The 21,937-nt window shown below is 45.6% G+C and overlaps 1 protein-coding gene across 1 annotated transcript; it reads left to right on the forward strand.

Moving 5' to 3' along the window:
* Positions 1–2,731: 2,731 nt before the first annotated feature.
* LOC130888412 (olfactory receptor 11A1-like) lies at positions 2,732–3,673 on the forward strand. The gene has a single exon (XM_057791313.1). It carries the CDS (start codon positions 2,732–2,734, stop codon positions 3,671–3,673), a length of 942 nt encoding a protein of 313 aa, XP_057647296.1.
* The last annotated feature ends 18,264 nt before the right edge of the window (positions 3,674–21,937 follow it).

Genomic DNA, 21,937 nt, shown 5'->3' on the forward strand with positions numbered 1-21,937 from the left:
GTGCTCCTGTTCATTTTACTCTTTTTCCATGGTTCAAATTGCAAGATTCCTTTGAATTATTATTCTATTGCCTGCAATACTGGTTCTCCCTTTGTTTCATATTATCTGAACATTTATAAATCATGCATATTTAAAAGCCTCCTGAAGTCATTGATAAAATACGGGAAGGTTATAAGGTCTAGAACACCTTCTCCATTTTACATGAAGCTTTACGGAAATTAATATGTCCCTTTCTACAGCTTTCTCCTGATCTACTTCCTTACTAATAGTCTTGGTAAAGGACATCATGTAAGGTTTCCTATGGTCAGCATCACAGACCTCTTAGTGATTCTTTATGAGACAACTATTCTACAAAATATATATTTAAGAACTTCACCAGGAGATCTGGGTATAGTAATGCATGCCTTTAATCCCAGCACTCAGGAGGCAGGAGCAGGTGGATCTCTGTGAGTTTGAGATCACCCTGGTCTACAAAGCAAATTCCAGGACAGTCAGAGCTGTTACACAGAGAAACACTATCTTGAAAACATCCTTAACCTCAATCCCAGGGGGTTCTTTGTCCTCCTCTGTGCACTAGGCATGTGCAGGGCACACACACACACACACATGCTGTCAAAATAATCAGGTCCATAAAATAAGTATAAATATTTTTAAAACAGCAACATTAAAAATATAACAATATCACCAAGGCCCAACATCAAATTTACCAGAAGGCATTAGTAACTTTTTTATCTAAAGCATCAGTCCGGGGTATAGACCTGAGAGGTTTGGGATCAGTTGTCCAATTGGTCAGTTTTACTAGTTCCAACTCACTGGCAAATCAAGTGTCCTATGTCGGTCTCAATTCAATTCCCTGCCTGGGTCCTTTAGAAGCCACTACTACATAGAAGGTAAATGTGTTCAAATACATTGGAAAGTGCTCAGCATGCTCTGTCTCTTTACCACTATGTGACTGGACGTGTGTCTGCAGGATGTAAGCCAACAGCGCAAAACATAGGACCAAGGCAGGTGCACAAAAACCATGTGCTCTTAAAAAAAAAAAAAAAAAAAAAAAAAAAAACATGTGCTCTTGCTGCCGTCTGCAGATATGGAATGTCCTATTTTTAACTTCAAAACTGCTGCCTCTATATCAAGTTGGGTTTTCTAGTTCCCCCATCTCTCTCTCTCTATCTGTGTGTGTGTGTGTGTGTGTGTGTGTGTGTAGTGAGATTCCTTCTGCCCTTAGACTCCCGTTTAAATGCCTTTTTCTACCCAGCAAGGAGGCTTATGCATGTAACCCCAGCATTGAAAAGCTAAAACAAGAGAACCACCAGACCCAATGCCTGCCTGAACCACAGAATCAGTTCAGGGCCAGCCTGAGTTACAATATGATACTTTGTCTCAAAAAACTGCCTTTTCTCCCACTCAAGTGGTAATTGTCACAGATTAGGATTTTCCCGCAGTTTACCAGAATCTTACTTGACCATTTGCTCATTTACTTCTTCCTTCCACAGGTGCTTATCAGACATCCTCCTTGTATTTGGTGCTAGAGAGTTCTGCAATGAGAGAATCAGCCTACCCTAGGGTAGAAATTTCTAAAGAACTCATAGTTATATGAGATAAATGTGGCATTTGGACAGCGTGTGGAATAGAAAGGAAAGGAGTCAAGAACAGCAAAGACTCCAGATTCTCACATCTGACCAGAGCCTGAACACAGTTTGTCAACAGACATTTCCAGCATTACCGAACCACTTGTCCAGGAAAACAAATAACTTCCCAGGGGAGGAGGTTCTAGACTAACTCAGACCTATACGGAATCTCACAGAGTAAATGATACAGTGGTGTGTCTGGTTTCCCAAGTCATGTGTGTGTGTGTGTGTGTTTGCACACATGTGCGGGTGTGTGTGTTTGCACACGTGTGCAGGTGTGTATATGCAGGCATGCAGGCGTGTGCATGTGCAGGTTTTCGTGTGTGTGGTTGTCTGTGCATGTGTGTGCAGGTATGCATTGCACATGCATGTGGAAGTGGGAGACACATGTTGAGGATCTTCCTAGATCACTTTCATCTTTTGGGGGGCGGGCAGGGTCTCTCCCGGATCCTAGAGAGCTTTGATTTGGCTAGCATGGCTGGCCAGAAAGTCCCAGGGGTCCTCTCATCTCCCCCTCCCCGCACCCAGGATTACAGGTGTGCAACAATGCATGTCTTTCATGTGGCTGCTGGGAATCAGACTCAGAAGAGCAAGCTGACTAAGCTGCCTCCCCATCCCACCAATCTGGCCTTCTTAGAAAGAGAGAGTTTGGAATGTGTTGCTGCCCTGGGAATATGCATGACTTCAGAATAAGGCCACCTCTGCCATGCAGCATTCCTATTTTTATAGAAAAAGTCCACCTGGTGTGCCTCTCCTATTGGTACTCAGCCAGGATCACCAGGTACACAGTTCACTGATATGATGCTCTCTCATGTCTATGTGTCCAGCCCCCAAGAAAAAGTCTGGGGAAAACACTATAGAACAGTATGTTATGCAGGAGATTTGGAGCCGAGTAAATGGGCTCAAACAGTAAACCCGTCCTAGTGGTCTTGAGTAACTCACTGGGCATTGATTTCTCTTTAATTAACAGGAGACAATAAAGCCTTCTCCTACACTTGCTGTGATGTGTAAGCAGTAAGCCGAGCAGAGATGTGGCCCTAACAGAACATTGCTTACTACTGGAAGTCTTTCTCCCTTCCGAGGTCTCTCTTCCTCAGATCTCCATGAAGAAGTCATATGGTGACAAGGAGAACCAGACCACCTGGCTGATCCTGGTGGGCTTTGGCGAGCTGCAACACCTGGGCTTCCTCCCTTTCACTCTCTTCCTAGCCATCTATGTGGTGACAGTCAGTGGCAATCTCCTCATCTTGCTTGCTGTGGCCTCCACGAGGACCCTCCACACACCCATGTACCTCTTCCTCTGCCACTTTTCCCTACTGGAGATCGGCTATACATCCAACATCATGCCTCAGCTGTTACAGAGCTTCCTGGAAGGAGGGGACACCATCTCATTGGCCAGCTGCCTCGTCCAGTTCTACGTGTTTGCCTCACTGGCTGCAGCTGAGTGTCTCATGCTCTCTGCCATGTCCTACGACCGCTACTTGGCCATCTGCCATCCCCTTCATTACCCCGCTCTCATGAGCACCTGGTCCTGCAGCTGCCTGGCCACGGGTGCTTGGCTCAGTGGCTTCTTCTTCTCTGCCTTCACTCTGGCCTTGGCAGCCCCTCTGTCCCTCTGCCCAGGCAACAGGGTGATTGACCACTACTTCTGTGACTTCGCTCCAGTTGTCGGGCTGTTCTGTGGGGAGGTATGGATCATGTGGGGAGCTGGAGTTGGCATCTCAGGCTGCCTCACACTCGTCCCCTTCATGTTGATTGTCACATCCTACATCTTCATCCTGAGGACTGTGCTGAGGATACCTTCAGGCCATGGGCAACAAAAAGCCTTCTCCACCTGCTCCTCCCACCTCAGTGTGGTTGGAGTGTTCTATGGCACTCTCGTTGTGGTCTATTTGGCCCCAACAGACCACATGCCTCCCCTGCTCCGGAAGGCCTTCTCTGTGCTCTACACGGTGCTCACCCCCATGGTCAACCCCATCATCTACAGTCTGAAGAATCAAGAAGTAAAGCGGGCTCTGCAGCGGCTCTGGAGACAGCTCGTCTGAGGACTCGCCCCCACTGAGGTGTTCAGGACGGCTATTGACTTCTTCCTCTGCTTTAGCTTCGCCTATTCCTCAGAGTCAGATGGAGAAGGCCGTTGTGTTGAAAAGAGGAGACGATGGGATTGAAAACAAATACCTAACAAAATGAGGTAACCCCAATTTTCCATTGTGACTGTATAGAGATCAAAATCGCACATCTCAAACAGGGTCTACGCACTACAGACATTTCATAAACACTCATTTTGAGTGGATTAATACTGAAAAGAATGAAAGAAGGAACTGAGCAGTAACGCCAGATGGAGACTACTGACAGATTTTTTTGTTTTATTATTTTGTTTCATGTGTTGGTGTTTTGCCTGCATGTATGTCTGTGCACCATGTGCGTGCCTCTTGCCTGGCACCAGGGAGCACAGAAGAGGCTGTCGAATTCCTTGGAGCTAGATTTATACACAGTGTGAGCTGCCATTGTGGGACCAAAACAGGAACAAGAACAATACACCTTGCAAGTTAGTGAGAGACCCAAACAGGGAAAATAGACCTTGCATGTTAAGGGTTCTGGCTGCAGTTAAGATAGTTAAGAACAGCTTTCTGTTTGTTCTGTCTTTGTTTGACTCATCTGCAGCATACATGCTTGATCACATGTGGGCAGGAGGTACACGGGCAAGTTATACTTCATGACGTATGCTTGTCCCTGACGAGACATAGGTGGGAGGTACACAGGCAGGAAGTACGTCAGGATATGTTTGCCCATCACAGGCAGGAAGTACGTCAGGATATGTTTGCCCATGACTGGAGATTGTAGATGGAAGTATCTGTCCCACCTGGTCCTGCAGCCATTCAACCCCAAATAAAGACACAGAGGCCCATATTAATTATAAACTGTTTGGCCTATTGCTCATGCTTATTACAAACTAGCTCTTAAAACTTAAAATTAACCCATAATTCTTATGTTTAGCCACGTGACTTGGCACATTTTCTCAGTAAGGCATTCTCATCTTGCTTCCTCTGCATCTGGCTGGTGACTGTGTCTCTGCCTTTCCTCTTCTCAGAATTCTCCTAGTCTGGTTGTCCCGCCTATACTGCCTGCCTGGCTACTGGCCAATCAGCGTTTTATTAAGCCAATACAAGTGAAAAATCTTTACAGTGTACAAAAGCTTTATCCCACAGCAGAATATGATGGGAAATATGGTGGCCTTATGGTTTTTAATAAGCCTCAATTTCCTGGGAACCATAAACTGGTCCTGGCCAGGGCCCATCGTCTAGGCCAGAATTTAATTAAAACTTGCTTCAAATTTGACTCATAAAAAAATGTGGGACTGGTCTTTCAAGAGTCTCAGGTTTAACACTGTATGGGCACTGAGAATTGAACTCAGATCTTCTGGAAGAGCAAGCAGTGCTCTTAACCAGTGAGCCATCTCTCCAGTCTCTACTTGTGGATTCTTATCCAAGGCTGCCAGGTCTAAGGTTGGAGACAGAGGAAAGAGGGGTCAGAGAGATAGTTGAAACCGGAATTAAGAGACAGTTCCTGACATGCTTCAAATGTTATCTCAGAAATGAAGAAATAAAACTCTTAGTCTTAAGGTCTGTAGGATGCTAGCCAGAGGGGTTGCATACAGAGTTTGTCTTGGAAAACAAAGGTCAGTTAGGGGAGAGTCCAAAGCTCAAACTATTCAGGCCTGGAGCCCAGGAGACCAATTAGGCCACTGCTCTATGAGTTCCAATTAGTCTCTGTCATTGGTATTGAAACAATAAATAGTAACAGAAGGGAAGGAGGCAATTAAATGAAAAAGGAAGCAGAAATTAAATCCAAAGAACTAAGTCTTTCTGCCTTTATCAGAGATTCTTTGAAGACTTTTAAAATGGCAAAAAGCCGGGCGGTGGTGGCGCACGCCTTTAATCCCAGCACTTGGGAGGCAGAGGCAGGTGAATCTCTGTGAGTTCGAGACCAGCCTGGTCTACAAGAGCTAGTTCCAGGACAGGCTCCAAAGCCACAGAGAAACCCTGTCTCGTAAAACCAAAATAAATAAATAAATAAATAGATAAATAAATAAATAAATAAATAAAATAAAAATGGCAAAAAGCCAAGAGTCATTAGCCCCAGGGGTTCAGGACAAAGGGACAAAAAAAAGTAAAACTCTATCTCTTTAAAAAAAAAAAAAATCTGCCAGGCTGTGGTGGTGCATACTCTTCATCTAGGCACTTAAGAGGGAAAACAGGTGGATCTCTGAGTTCGAGGCTAGCCTGATCTACAAAGTGAGTTCCAGGACAGCCATGGCTACACAGAGAAACCCTTTCTCAAAGGAAAACCCATTCTGAGGTGTGTCTCAAGGATAGAGCAGGTACAGGGCCTATGTGAACCCCTCGGTTAAACCTCCAACACAGAAAACAAATTTCTAAATTTTACTTGAACTATATCAACATGTTTTTCAAAGTATGTTATATGATCCACCAGTATTGGAATGGTCTGAAGACGTGGCTGTATCCTTGGGTGGGGAGATAGCTTGATAACTGTGTTTATCAATCTCATGCAAGGCCCTGGCTTCAAGCCCAAGTCCTGAAAAAGTCACTATTTACAAATAAAGACTTCTGAGCAAGCAGACCGACAGAATCTGGCTGGCTAGAAAGGAGGCCAGGCCCAGAGGACTGTCCTTAATAAATACAACTGACTCTCGCTGTAGGAAGAGAGCATTGTGTCCAATGGGGGCAGCATTCAGCCAGCAAAGTCAACAAGGAAAGGGGGGACTACAGATGCTCACAGATGTAGACCTATAGAAATGAAGTAGGAGGAAGCAGAGAGCCGAGGAAATGTATGCGAAAAGGCAAGTAAGGGAAAGTGAGGGCATAGAGAACCTAGGACAGCCAACTTCCCTGCCAAGATAGAACAGAGAAAAAATGGGAATTCCTCCATCTAGAATATTGCTTGGGAAGTGGGTCAGATCTGAGCTGTATAGAATATTTAGAAACATCTGTTAAGGCTGAAAATGCCCTTCGATGGCACAATCGTTGCTTAGCATGCACAAGGTTCTAGGCTCAATCCTTAGCATAGAACAAAGTTCTCTGTGCTGTTTATTCTTTGCATTAAAACCAAAAGGAAAATCCAGTTGGATGTGGTGGCACACACCTTTAATCCCATCCCTTAGCAGGCAGAGGCAAGCTGATCTCTATGAGTTCTAGGCCAGCCTGAGTGAATTCCAGGATAGCTTGTTACCTTAGTGAGACTCTGTCTCAAGAAAAGGTAAGATCCCGTGTTGTATGTGAGTGTCCTAGAGAGAGGATTAGGAAAGTGAACAAGGAGCAGAGCGAGTTCATGGAACAAAGGGCACAGCATCCTCAGGGTGCATCCCTTACACTGTGCTGAAGACTCGGCTTCTACCCCCTGTCAATGCCATTGAGAGTCCAGGAGGCTCAGAAGGCATAGACACCAGCAGCCCTAGAAGGCTGGATCCCAGGATCTGAACAAAGTGCATGGCTGCCTTCAGCCACATAAATTTAGAAACGTATCATTTAAAAGATCGTCGCAAGGACTTCTGCTCACCCTGCATTCTGAGTTCCTGAAATAGCCATGACGGAAAAAAAAAAAAAAAAAAAACCTAAAAGACACACAAAATGGCTCGAAAAAAGATAAAAGTCTTCATGGGCCACAGGGGAAGTGAGATTTAGTAAACACCACGGATAGGGCTGAGCTTCGGCCTGCTGGGTTCTAAGTTTAAATGAGTAAACGTGACTCTGCTGAGCTCAGCTCCTCCAGTTAACAGACACGAAAGCGATCCACTTGCAGCAAGGACAGGCGCCGGGACCAAGCCAGCAGAGAGAAAGTTAAGAGTGAGGTCATTTAAAAACTGCTGTGACACTGTGACAGGAACAGGTGGAGGGGGGCACAGAGGACGGCGGCTTCAGGATCTCTCCATCAGGAACCGACCTGCCACACTTCTGGGTCCTCGGCTAGCTCTGAAGGAGTCCCTGTCTCATCTTCGCCACATTCCTAAACTGCCAATGTACGGCCCCGGTAGCAGACTCTAGGGAGACAGAAAAGGCCACCACAAAACTGCCAAAGAGATGCTGGGACAGAAAAGGAAAGAGGGAAGCAAGGAAAAGAGAGAGGGGAAAGAGAGAGCTGGAAGGAGGGGGAGAGGAGGGAAAGAGGGAGGGAAGAGAGGATCTAAGTCATCTCTGTGATCCCACGTGTGTGAAGTACGTGATAATGAGCCCTTCTTCTAAACCAGTATGTAGCTCAGTAGCTATCACTTGCCTGGTATGCACAGGCTTGAATTGAATTTTCAGCATGGAGTGGGCCGTGCAAACTTCAGAAAATGGCTGGGGCAGGTGTGGTGGTACAGGCCTGTAAGCCAGCACTTGAGAAGCAGGCGTATCACAGGTCCAAAGCCAGAGAACTCGGCCAACCAGGGCTCTACAGAGAGACTTTGACCTTAAAAACAAACAGGTGATTGGAGAGATGGCTCAGCAGTTAAGGGGATTAATTGTTTGCTCTTCTGGAAGACCTAGCTTTAGTTCCCAGCACCCGCAAGGCGCTAATAGTTAACTCCAGTTCCGGGGGATCCACTGCCCTCTTCTGGCCTCCTCCGGCACTGCATGCACATGATACAGAGACAAATTCAGGTGAAACATCCATACACATAAATTAGGAAGGAAGGAAGGGAGGGAGGGAGGGAGGGAGGGAGGGAGGGAGGGACTTTAACAGCCTGGTGAAATGGCTCGGAGAGTGAAAACACTGTTCTTGCCAAGGACCAGAGTTGATTCCTAACAACCGCATCTGGTGGTTCATAACTCCAGTTCCAGGAGGCACAATGCCCTTTTCTGGCCTCTGAGGGCCCTGCAGCTGTAATTACCCGTACATGACCAACAAAGTCAAGCAGAAATTCTCGCAGGGGTCAGGTAGGGGCTCCAGGAGCCCCACCTTAGATGAAGAGCCACCGCCGTTGATGTCCCTAAGTGAGAGAGGCCTTTTGGCTCAGCGATGTGGCTGTTGGTAGGCTGCCCATGCTCAGTGGGACATCCTTCTCCATATGCATTCAGCAGCACCAACTGGACTCAGGGAGTAATAAAAACGTTTTAAGTAGGGGGCATGAAGTTGGGTGAAATACAAGGGAGTGGGAAGGAAGAGTGGGAGGTAGATAGCATCAAAATACATTGTATTCCTATATGAAACTCTCAAAAACTAAAATTTGAAAAGGTATTCTGAACTAATTTAACCAGTGAAAGAAGTAGATAAGTAGAGGGTAAAAAAAATAATAAGTAGATGGGCAACCAGACCAGTTGTTTTCTGAGTAAACGCTACGAACAACAGCCACCCAGCAGTCACTCTCTACTCCACCCCACCCCCAGTCAACAGCACAAGATGCCTGTACAGAGGTCTCCGCGACACTGCAGCAGATACCATAGCTGAAGGAGATGAGGCTCATGTAGGTACATGTGTTTAAGAAGTGAGTCCAGTGGTGGCACACGCCTTTAATCCCAGCACTTGGGAGGCAGAGGCAGGCGGATCTCTGTGAGTTCGAGACCAGCCTGGTCTACAAGAGCTAGTTCCAGGACAGGTTCCAAAACCACAGAGAAACCCTGTCTCGAAAAACCAAAAAAAAAAAAAAAAAAAAAAAAGTAGTAGGGATCATTTAAGTTAAGGAAAGCTGGCAAGAAACAGGCCAAGCTAAGTAAGACTCTGTGTGGATTTATTTGGGGGCTGGGGGCTGAGCCCCCCAAAAGAGCCCAAAGAGCCAAAGAGTAAAAACAACCAACAACAAGGGGCTGGAGAGATGGCTCAGTGGTTAAGAGCACTGGCTGCTCTTCCAAAGGTCCTGAGTTCAATTCCCAGCAACCATATGGTGGCTCATAACCACCTGTAATGAGATTTGGTGCCCTCTTCTGGCGTGCAGGCATACATGGAGGCAGAATGTTGTATACATAATAAATAAACCTAAAAAAAAAACCAACAACAGATCCTTTTATAGTGTTGGTGTTCATGGTCAAGAAGAAAGGAGCCAGCAAGAAGGCTCAGGTAGTTAAGTCACCTCCTCCAAGGCTGGAGCCCTGAGTTTGAGCCTCAGAACCCATGCTGTGGAAGGAGAGAATCTATCCTCACAGGTTCTTCTTTAACCTCCACAGAATCACTATGGTAAACACACACTCACACATCACACACTCTACAAACCACGTATACACATACACCATACGCACCACATACTACATATACCACACAGACCCACACACACCATACACAGTGATATACATAACACATGCACTCACACACACACACCATCTACCACACACACACACACCATACACACTGACATGTATATAACACACACACCATACACTCTCATACACATATCACTTACACACATAACATATATATTCACACACACAACATACAACACATACATTCACACACACATAACACACACGTGTGTGTGTACATACACCTGAACACACACATGCAAACACATAAACCACACACATAAGAATTAAATCCCGGGGCTAGAGAGATGGCTCAGAGGTTAAGAGCACTGACTGTTCTTCCAGAGGACTCTGGTTCAATTCCCAGTACCCACGTGGCAGCTCACCCAACTGTCTGTAACCTCAGTCCCAGGGGATCTGACATCCTCACACAGACAGACAGACATACATGCAGGCAAAACACCAGTGCACATTAAATAAATAAATAAATAAATTTTTAAAAATCCCACTAAACAGTTAATACTTCAGGGCATCCAGCATTGGCAACTCTTCAGAGCTGGTCAATATTTTGATCTTGTAATCATCAATGATAAGATCATTTTCCATAAGTATGCAGTACACAACGGAAGGAGCTTAGGCTCATTTCAGAAGTTGTTGAAAGTTCTGTCTTATGTGAAGCCAAAATTCATTGCAAACATCACTTTTTTTCAATTTTTCTATTGATATTTATTGAGCTCTACATTTTTCTCTGCTCCTCTCCCTGCCTCTCCCCTCCTCCCTTCAACCCTCCCCCAAGGTCCCCATGCTCCCAGTTTACTCAGGAGATCTTGTCTTTTTCTACTTTCTACTTCCCATGTAGATTAGATCTATGTAAGTCTCTCTTAGTGTCCGCATTGTCGTCTAAGTTCTCTGGGATTGTTGTTTGTAGGCTGGCTTTCTTTGCTTTGTGTTTAAAAACCACCTATGAGTGAGTACACGTGATAATTGTCTTTCTGTGTCTGGGTTATCTCACTCAAAATAATGTTTTTTAGTTCCATCTATTTTCCTGCAAAATTCAAGCTGTCATCATTTTTTTCTGCTGTGTAGTACTCCATTGTGTAAATGTACCACATTTTTCTAATCCATTCTTTGATTGAGGGGCATTTAGGTTGTTTCCAGGTTCTGGCTGTGGCAAACAATGCTGCTATGAACATAGTTGAGCACATGTCCTTGCGGCATGATTGAGCATCCTTTGCAAACATCACTTTTAAAAAAGCAAACATTTGGGGCTGGAAAGATGGCTCAGTGGTTAAGAGCACTGGCTGCTCTTCCAGAGGTCCTGAGTTCAATTCCCAGCAACCACATGGTGGCTTACAACCGTCTGTCATGAGATCTGGCGCCTGCCTCTGGCGTGTGGGCATACATGGAGACAGAACATTGTATACATAATAAATAAATAAATCTTAAAAAAAAAAAAAGCAAACATTTTAGCCTGGTGGGTGGTAACACATGCCTTTAATCCCAGAAAACATTTTAGCCTGGGCAGTGGTGGCGCACACCTTTCATCCCAGCACTTGGGAGGCAGAGACAGGCGGATCTCTGAGCTCAAGGCCAGCCTAGTCCACGGAGTGAGTCAGCACAGCCATGGCTACACAGAGAAGCCCTGTGTCTTAGAGTTTCTATTGCTATGAAGAGACACCATGACCACAGCAACTCTTAAGAAGAAACCCACTTAATTGGGGTGGCTTACCTTTCATAGGTTTAACCCACTATCATCATGGTGTGTCATGGTGGCGTGCAGGCAAACATGGTGCAGGAGAAAAAGCTAAGGGTCCTACACTTTGACCCACAAGGACAGGAAGTCGTCTGTCTCACTGAGTAAAGTTTGAGCAAAGGAGACCTCAAAGCCCATCCCCACCATGACATGACATACTTCCTCCAACAAGGTCACACATCCTAATGGTGTCACTCTCTTTGGGGGCCATTTTCTTTCAAACCACCCCACCCTGTCTAAAAAAAAAAAAAAAAAAAAAAAAAAAAAAAAAAAAAAAAAAAAAAAAAACACTTCTCCCTGAACTAAAATCTTTTACTTTCTACTGAATTTAAATAATGTATATCTGAGCTTCAAGTAGCACATTCTTCTTCCTTTTGAGAGGCAGGAAAGAGGCCTGGATATAGACTCCTCAGATTCTATAACTATATGAACCAAAACCTTGCAATTAATCTCTTTGTTTTATTGTAAATATCATCTTTTTTGACGCTGTCTCCCTGGAGTAAATGTTGTAACTGTAATTCTTGCTTGATACCTGTTTTGTTATATGTAATTTTACGATGTTAAAGTTAAAACCTCCCTTTTTATTTAAACAGAAAGGAGGAAATGGTGTGGGAGGTCCTTCTGTATGTGTGTTGCTTTTATTGGTTAATGAATAAAGAATCTGCCTTGGCTGGTGATAGGGCAGAGCAGAGCTAGGTGGAGAAAACTAAGCTGAATGCTGGGATAAAGAAGGCAGAGTAGGAGATGCCATGTAGCCCCATCAGAGACAGACACCAAACAGAACCTTGACAGTAAACCACAGTCACATGGCAATACACAGATTAATGGAGATGGGTTAGTTTAGGATTTAAGAGCTACCCAATAAGAAACTAGAGCTAACAGGCCAAGCAGTGATTTCATGAATACAGTTTCTGTGTGGTTATTTCAAGGCTGAGCAGACAGGAACAAACAAGTGCCCTCTCACAACACTGGAGAGTTCTTCCCAATACAGAATAGTTGGGTTTTGTTGTTTTTTTCTTTTGTTGGTTTCTTATTTGTTTGTTTGTGTTTGTTAGTTTGTTTCTGAGACAGGATCTCACATGTAGTCCTATGGTCTGTGTCTTAGTCAGGCTTACAATTGTTGTCATGAAATACTATGACCAAAAGCAAGTTGGAGAAGAAAGGGTTTATTTGGTTTACACTTCCACATCGTAGTACATTATTGGATGAAATCAGGACAAGAACTTAGACAGAGTAGGAACCTGGTGTATTGCTAAGCCTGCTTTCTTATAGAACTGAGGACCATCAGCTTAAGTATGGCACCACCCTCAGTGGGCTGGGCTCTCCCCACTGATAACTAATTAAGAAAATGCCTTACAGCTGTATCTTAGGGAGGCATTTTCTCAATTGAAGCTCCCTCCTTTCAGATGACTCTGGCTTGTGTCAAGTTGACATAGAACTAACCAGCATTGTCTAGAACTACGTAGCCCAGACTGATGTCAGACTCACAGAGAGGTGTCTGCCTCTGCTTTCTGAGTGGTGGGATTACAACCCTGTGCCACCTCCGCTAAGCAATGTTGGATGGTGGATGAGCACAGACATGAAAGGTGTCAGGCATAGCTGGGAATTGCTCCAGTGACATTTTTACTCACCAATATATCCATCTATTTATTCTTGTAGGTCTTCCTCCAGAACCTGGAGTGTGCTAGGAAGCCCTCCACCACTGGGCGGCACCTCCAGGATGCTGACTTCTTTTACACATGGAGACACCAGGAACCTATGTTCCAGCAAATTCTGGTTCAATCTACACTTCAATGATTGCAAGTGCCTCCGTCCCTCCAAACTCAATTACCCATCATGATTCCTCCACTAGACTGAGTAGGAAAACCGCAGTTGAGTGCAGTTCCTGAACCAAAGCTCAGCAGACCACACAGGGACAGCCCCTTTGAGTACAATGCAATGAGAGCGTAAGCCTTAGAAGTCACACTCTTTCTTCTACCAACTTCCTGCTTGACATTTCCCTTCTCCTACTCCCTCTCCCCAAAGGCTTCATTCTTGGTACCGTCCTTGGTTTCACCACTTTCCCTGAAGTTCACTCTGGTTGGACCAGTTTGGGTCATTGGCCTGGAGCAACCAAGTTCTTCCTGGCATCGCTGCCAGTGTTATAGCCCACTCTGAGACACCCTTGTGCCTGGAGAGTTTACAGCATCCTGGGTGTGCCAGTCTTGGGTTCCACTAGCTGCAGAAATGGAGTCCATTCTGGTCATCTTCTTCAACTGCTTCCTTGCAACTTACAAGGCCAAAGACTTAATGAAATGTGAACTAGTCCATGGATGGCTTCCATGGCTAGAGTCTGGTTGGGTGGGAGTGTAAATCCCTCTCTGTGAGAGACACCCCGTCCCAACACTTTCTCTCTCAGGATTGCCACTCCCACCCAAGGCTCTCTGGTAATTCAGAGCTCCTCCCATGCTCCCGATTGCCCCTTCTGCCCTCTAAGTCCCCACTGGCTCTCCTCTTTCTCTACCAGAGACTGTCCTAGGCACGATGCATTTCATGTGATTACCCTCCACACATACCAGACTTCTTTTTTAAATTATTTATTTATTTTATATGAATTGGTGTTTTGCTTGCATGTATGTCTGTGTGAGGATGTTGGTCCCTGAGAACCGAAGTTACAGACAATTTGTAAAGCTGCCATGTAGTTGCTGGGAATTGAACCCAGGCAGTGCTCTTTTTAAAATATTTATTATGTATACAATATTCTGTCTGTATGTATGCCTGCAGGCCAGGTGAGGGCACCAGACCTCATTACAGATGGTTGTGAGCCACCATGTGGTTGCTGGGAATTCAACTCGAGACCTTTGGAAGAGCAGGCAATGCTCTTAACCACTGCGCCATCTCTCCAGCCCCCAGTCAAAGCTCTTAACCACTTAGCCATCTCTCCAGCCCCACACACCGATTTCTTTCCCGGCTTTATGTGGAGAATAGGCATACACTCCAGCATTGCTGCTCATCATCAAAGGAAGTCAGAACAGGAACTCAGACAGGGCAGGATCCAGGTGTGTGTCAGGGATGCCCCTGAATGGAGGCCTAGAGAGGCCATTGTGAAGGTGAAGCCTGGACCACCTTGGAAACCTTTCCAAGATGCTGGAGATGCCAGAGCGTGGGATACCTGACAAGAAAGTTGCTAACACGGAATGGAGCCAGCCCAAGAGAAAGAAGCTTGTTGCAGTCAACAAAGGTGAAAGGAGCTGGAGAGCCGAGGAGAGTTTTGACGCCAGACACGGAGATGCAGAGCTTGGAGTTTTGGTCCAGTACTTCCTCACTCTGCTCCCTTCCCTCCCTTTCGGAATGGTAGTGTATGTCCTTTGCCACAGGACATCTTCCTGCATGCTGCTACTTTGTCCCACCATGATGACAATGGACTAAACCTCTGAAACTGAAGGCCAGCCCCAATTAAATGTTTTCCTTTATAAGAGTTGCCACAGTTATGGTGTCTCTTCACAGCAGTAGAAACCATAAGACACACGCTAATTCTATTCAAGGTTTGTCCTCTCCTCTCTACCGCTCTCTTCGTGGTCTTGCCACCAACTTCTAGAAACTGATGGAAAGATCCATTTAAAATCCAAAACACACGCTGGAAAGATGGCTCAGTAGTTAAGAGGACTAGGTGTCTTTGGTTTTGGTTTTTGGTTTTGGTTTTTCAAGATAGGGCTTCTCTGTGTAGCCCTGTCTGTCTGGAAATCCCTTTATAGACCAAGCTGGTTCAAACTCAGAGATCCGCCTGCCTCTGCCTCCCAAGTGTGGGGCTAAAGTCTTGTGCTGTCACCACCCTTGATGGGGACCTGGTTTGGGGTCCCAGCACCCACATGGCAGCTCACAACCATTTGTTACTCCAGTTCCAGAAGGTCAGACCGTCTCTTCTGGCCTCTGCGAGAACCAGAAACTGAGCAATGGTCTCACACACATGCACTCCCATGCATGTGCACAAAACACTCATACACTTAAAATAAAAACAAATATTTTTAAAAAGAAAAAATGCTAATCAAGTTCCCAGAATCTCTTTTGTAAATATGTACAGTTTTACAAACTTCATTTTGGGAAGTGGCCTTAGCTGTCAGAGAACTCGTGAAGTGAGAATGAATGACTTTCCCCCCTTAACCTCCAGGATCATCCTTCAACAGTTTACAAAGCACTTTAAGAAACCAGATCTTGGCCAGGCAGTGGTGGCGAACGCCTTTAATGCCAGCACTTGGGAGGCAAAGGCAGGCAGATTTCTGTGAGTTCGAGGCCAGCCTGGTCTACAAGAGTTAGTTCCAGGACAGGCTCCAAAGAGAAACCCTGTCTCAAAAAAACCAAAAAGAAAAAGAAAGAAAGAAAGAAAGAAAGAAAGAAAGAAAGAAAGAAAGAAAGAAAGAAAGAAAGAAAAGAAACCAGATCTTGCTGGGTGCGTTGGTACACACCCATAATCCCCACACCCAGAGTCTGGGGCAAGAGGATCACAGCCCAAGCCCACCATGTCTCTTCAGGAACAGAACAAATTACTATTCCTAATCCGTTACCTCCTCCCTCTGTCGTATGATCTTCCCAGGCCTGCAGTGGACACAGTGTATTTTCTGCATTAGGAGAAGGTTGAGCTTTGGCCATGTGACTTGTTTTGGCCAGGAGAGTATCAGTAGATGTGCTACCAGGAAGAACTGAAAATGTGTTTATATACCGTTGTCAGAGTTTTTGTGCACCTATGAATACAGGAAAGAACATGGCACAGAAAAGAGCACACTTTGGTATTAAACCCAAGGCCCAGGCCTGATCTCAACCCAGATCCCCCTGTAACAGCTGATTTCTACACCACAACCTGCCAGACCCAAGCCAGAAAATAGTGCTGCCGGAAGCCATTGAGTCTGCACTCAGAGGGATGAGCAACTAGCAGGGCAGCTAAATACTAAAGCTCCTCCACCCCCAGAATTTCTCAGAACAGTGTTTTGTGTTTTCTCTTTTTAAGTTGCATGTGTGTGCATATGTGTATATGCGTGTGCCCACATAAGGACATGAGCTCTCCCCATTCCGTGTGTGTATAGGATTGGAAAGTGGACCTCCCTAGTTTGCTTTCTGTGCACAGTGCCACCCCTAGGCAGGTGCCACCAGGCTCCATAAGAAAAGCAGTTCAGCAAGCCATAGGGAGCAAGCCAGTAAGCGGAACTCTTCGTGGTCTCTGCTTCAGTTCCTGCCTTGGCTTCCCTCGATGAGGGACTGTAACCTGTAAGCTAAATAAACCCTTTCCTCTGCATAGGTGCTTTTGGTCATGGGGTTCATCACAGCAACGGAAAGTCAGCTAGCACAGCCTCCTCCGAATTCTTTACATACATGGAATAGGAAGGCTCACTGGTGACTATCAGCCACACAGCCCTAAATCCGGCCCACTGGCTCCTTTGAAGAACTCCTGTGTCTATCCAAAGCACATCAGTGGGCAAGTGCACTGCCATTCCTCCCCTGTGGCTTATGCCCCACTATGGAAACCAGCAGAGTGGTGGTTTGGATAAGAATGGCCCCCATAGGCTCATAGATTTGATACATGGTCATCAGGAAATGGCACGATTTGAAAGGATTGGGAGGTGTGGCCTTGTTGGAGGAAGTGTGTCGTAGGGAGAGAGCTTTGAGGTTCCAGGGCCCAAACCAGGCCCAGTGGCTCTCTTTTCCTGCCATCTGTGGATCCTCAGCTTCTCCCGAAAAACTCTCAGATTCACAGCCATGGATTAAAATCAGAGGCTAGCATGATGATAGATAGATAGATAGATAGATAGATAGATAGATAGATAGATAGATAGATAGATAGATAGATATTGATAGGTGATACATAGATATAGATAGATATGCATAATTATATAAATATCAATGTAATGATACAAAGTGACCATCACCTTGGGCCTTTCCCAGGACTACAGGTCCTGAGCCTTCAAACCACAGCAAAAAATAGGGCTACATAAAATCCCCAGGGCGAGGCTGGAGAAATGGCTCAGTGGTTAAGAGCACTGACTGCTCTTCCAGAGGATCAGGCTTAATTCCTAGCTCACAACTGTCAATGACAGAGGACCTGACACCCATCACAAACACCAATGCACATAAAATAAAAATATTTTTTTTTAAAAAAGACCCCTGGGTAACAAGATACAACAAATGTCCATTGCCGACCTTGCCAGGGGAAAGCAAACGGCTCTTGATGTGCTACATAATGCTACTGACCCAAAGTCACAGGTAATTTATCTCTTTGCCCCAGAGCTGCTCGCGCTCTCGGCAACACAGGCTTTTCGCCAAGTGACGCGTGGGCCACACGGGGGCGCTGTCTGGCTGTGTTTTGCCCATATATCAGTACTGCGCAGACAAGTTGGCAGCCCTTGTGGAAAGGGGTGGCCCTTCACCATCGGCTTTATAGTCTTTTCAAAATATCCACCCACCAAGAGACACACTACGGTTCACTTGACTGGAGTCCCAGCCCACCAAAACCAGAAATGTGAACATATTTATAAAGTTAGATGTGTCTGAACAGCCAGACTCCGTCTCACGCAGCATCAGCACCTGCAAGGATGCCAGAGGCAGGGCTAGGGGTTGGGGGAGCACCCGACCGCTTGGCTCACAGAAACCAACTGTTTCCAGCCAGGGCCGACCCTGTGAGCTGCTCATCCAGCATGGCCCCTAGAGTAATTGTTTACAATAGGAAGCCTGGCGCACTTCTAACTCTCAGACTATCCGCATTAAGTCGGTGCAGAGTTCTGTTTACTAACCGCCCCTGACGGTTCGCCAGCTCACAGCAGGTGCATCCCAGATGTCACCTGGCCCATTAGCTAGTGTCCTCCCTCATTCTCTGGTCCCAGGACCTGTAGACTCTGCTTCTTAGAATAGGTTATAATGGAGACTAATTTTAATGCCTCCTCCACAGTCAGCAAGAAACTATCTGCCCGTCCCAGAAACGCAGTAACCAGGTAAGGAGAGGCTCCCCTGGGCTCTCAACTACTGCAAAGCCGTTGTAGCGCAAGGGTTGTAGCGCGTACATTCTGTGGCTGTTCTCTGCTCCCCGCCGGACAGCTTTGGCCCGGGCTCTGTCTTAAATGACAAACTCAGGCTTCTCATTTCTCTCTTGGTTCGCGTCTTGTGTGCTTTGGCTTCTCAGCACTTTGTCCTGCGAATGCAGATTCTGCACTGCCCCTCCCCCAGCGCTGGGGCTAGACCCTTGGTACGCTCGCGCGGCTGCTAGCGTGTGCTCTAATTCTGAGCTACAGAAACAGGCCGTCCTTGAGTTATAGTTATCGATTCGTTTCCTACACCTTTATTTTGTGATTGTTTACCCCAAATGGGGATTTAGGTAGGGCTCCCTGGTCTTCGTTACAGTTATACTCTGATGAAAGGAATTTAAAGTCCACCCATAGAACAATCCAGCCATTAACTGTCAGGCTTGGAATCTGTTGTTGTTTTTGTTTTGTTTTTTGAGACATGGTTTCTCTGTGTAGCTTTGGAGCCTGTCCCAGAACTTGCTCTGTAGACCAGGCTGACTTCAAACTCACAGAGATCCACCTGCCTCTGCCTCCAGAGTGCTGGGATTAAAGGTGTGCGCCACCACCTGGTGAGAGCTTGCATCTTGTAGTGGGAGACAGAGAAAACACAATGGGAATGGCAGGAATCTGGAAAATTCAAAACCCACCTACCCCTCCTTCAACACACCTCCTTCAACAAGGCCACACCTTTGACTCCTTCCCAAACAGTTCCACCAACTGGGTCCAAGTTTTCAAACATATGCGCCCATTCTCGTTCAAAGTCCACATTCTACTCTCTGACCCCACCGGCTCATGGACATATCATAATGCAAAGTACATTCAGCCTAACTTCAACCGCCCTTATATTCTCAGTCTCAACAAGTGTAAAAGTCCAAAGTCTCTTCAGACTCAAGGCAATCATTTAATGTAATATGAGAACTAATGTCAGGTTTCAAATTTGTTACTGTGCTTAAGAGATCTATAACACAGAAATGCCCCTAACCTGTAAGCCCCACTTGCCCAAGGACAGAAAACTTTCTGGAAAGCTGGAGGCTGTGGCTACATGTTCCTGCTTCTGTGAACAAGCTAAATTGCCCGGCTGCACAGGATGTTTGGTCACATGTAGGTAGAGGAAAGAGTATGATCAAAGTACGTTGTATGAAAGTCTCAGAAGAAATGAATAAAACTATTTTTAATCTCCTGTCTGGTGCCCTCTTCTGGCCTGCAGGCATACATGGAGGCAAAACACTATATACATAATAAATAAATAAAATCAAGAAGAAGAAGAAGAAGAAGAAGAAGAAGAAGAAGAAGAAGAAGAAGAAGAAGAAGAAGAAGAAGAAGAAGAAGAAGAAGAAGAAGAAGAAGAAGGGCCGGGCGGTGGTGGCGCACGCCTTTAATCCCAGCACTCGGGAGGCAGAGGCAGGCGGATCTCTGTGAGTTCGAGACCAGCCTGGTCTACAAGAGCTAGTTCCAGGACAGGCTCCAAAAACACAGAGAAACCCTGTCTCGAAAAACCAAAAAAAAAAAAAAAAACAAGAAGAAGAAGAAGAGGAAGAGGAAGAGGAAGAGGAAGAGGAAGAAGAAGAAGAAAGAAGAAGAAGAAGAAGAAGAAGAAGAAGAAGAAGAAGAAGAAGAAGAAGAAGAAGAAGAAGAAGAAGAAGACTGAGGAGGAGGAGGAGAAGGTGGGCAAGCCACTGTTTCACCCCACAGAAGAAGAGACACCACCCATCTAACAGAAAGTTGTCACAATAGAGGGAACAGAGTTCTCTAAACATAAAAAACTATTCTATATACAACTAATCCTTCAACTTTTTAGTGTCTCGATTTATTTCAAGCCAGCAAACTTCCTCTTTTCACAAAAGACAATTGAGTTTATAGTTTCTATTCTTAGACATCCTTATGTGAGCAATACTGGGCCCTCCTGCTCAAGGAGAGGGCTAAGAATGGCTGTCAAGGTTACAGATCCATCCTTAACAGTGGCTGAGAGCGGTGAACAGAGACATCACTAAAGAAGGTACATGGAAGAGAAACAGACATCTGACAAAAGATGCCCAACACCCTTAACCACCTTCTTCCTGTCTTCTCCAGCCATTCTACTTCTAAACACGTTCTCAAGGAAAAGGGGAAATATTGGCACCTACAAGTCACATACACACACTGTCACGGTAATTACCAAAAACCAGATACGAGCTAGACGTCTATAGTCCTAGGCCTCATAAACAGCTTGGCATTCATCCATTTGTGTGGGTCCAGTCTAACATGACCACAGTCATCTTAGTCATAATTACCATTTTGCTTGCTGGTGACTCCTATATACATCTCAAGGCAGCCAGCTAAATACCAGACTATTTCTCAACCAATACAAACATGTTAACAGGTTGTGGGGTTTTTTTTTTTAATTCAGCTATATTTTGATTGAGAATGACATATCTTTTTTTATTATATATGCAGTGTTCTCCCTGCATGTCTGTCTACCTCCAGAAGAGGGCACCATTCTAGATGGTTGTGAGCTACCATGTTGTTGCTGGGAATTGAACTCATGACCCCTGGAAGAGCAGCCAGTGCTCTTAACCACTGAGCTATCTCTCTAGCCCCCAAGAATGGCATATCTTTAGCTAGATTGGGAGCTATCTTACTGCCACTGATGACACACTTCTGTCTGTAAGTTCCCAGTAAACTGCACAAATAAAGAAAACTGAACTCCCAGCAGGCAGAGGCAGGCAGATCTCTGTGGATTCAAGTTCAACTAGATTTTATAGCTAGATCCAGGGCAGCCAGGGCTATATAGTGTAACTTTATCGAAACAAAAAGACAAACAAACAAACAAAAATACTCCCTGGATAGTGGTGGCGCACGCCTTGAATCCCAGCACTTGGGAGGCAAAGGCAAGTGAAGGTCTGTGAGTTCAAGGCCAGCATGGTCTACAGAGCGAGTTCCAGGACAGGCTCCAAAGTTACACAGAGAAACTGCCTTGGGGCGGGGGGGGGGGGACCCTATGGCCAAAGCAATTTAGGAAGAAAGGGTTTGTTTGTCTTACAGTTTATCATCCGGGGAAGCCAAGGCAGGAACTCAAGGCAGGAGCCTAGAAGCAGAAATGAAGTAGAGGCCCTGAAAGAGTGCTGCTTACTGGCCTGCTCTTGTGGCTTGTTCAGTTTGCTTTCTGAGACATCCCAGTACCACTTTCCCAGGTATGATACAAGCCACAGTGGGCTGGGCCCTCCCACATCAATCATTAATCAAGAAAATGTCTCTATGAACTTGCCTATAGGCTAATCTGATGGAGAAATTTCTCAACTGAGGTTCGCTCTTTCCTGATAA

This window comes from Chionomys nivalis, chromosome 17 (genome assembly GCF_950005125.1).
Source record: "Chionomys nivalis chromosome 17, mChiNiv1.1, whole genome shotgun sequence".
Classification (NCBI taxonomy): Eukaryota; Metazoa; Chordata; class Mammalia; order Rodentia; family Cricetidae; genus Chionomys; species Chionomys nivalis.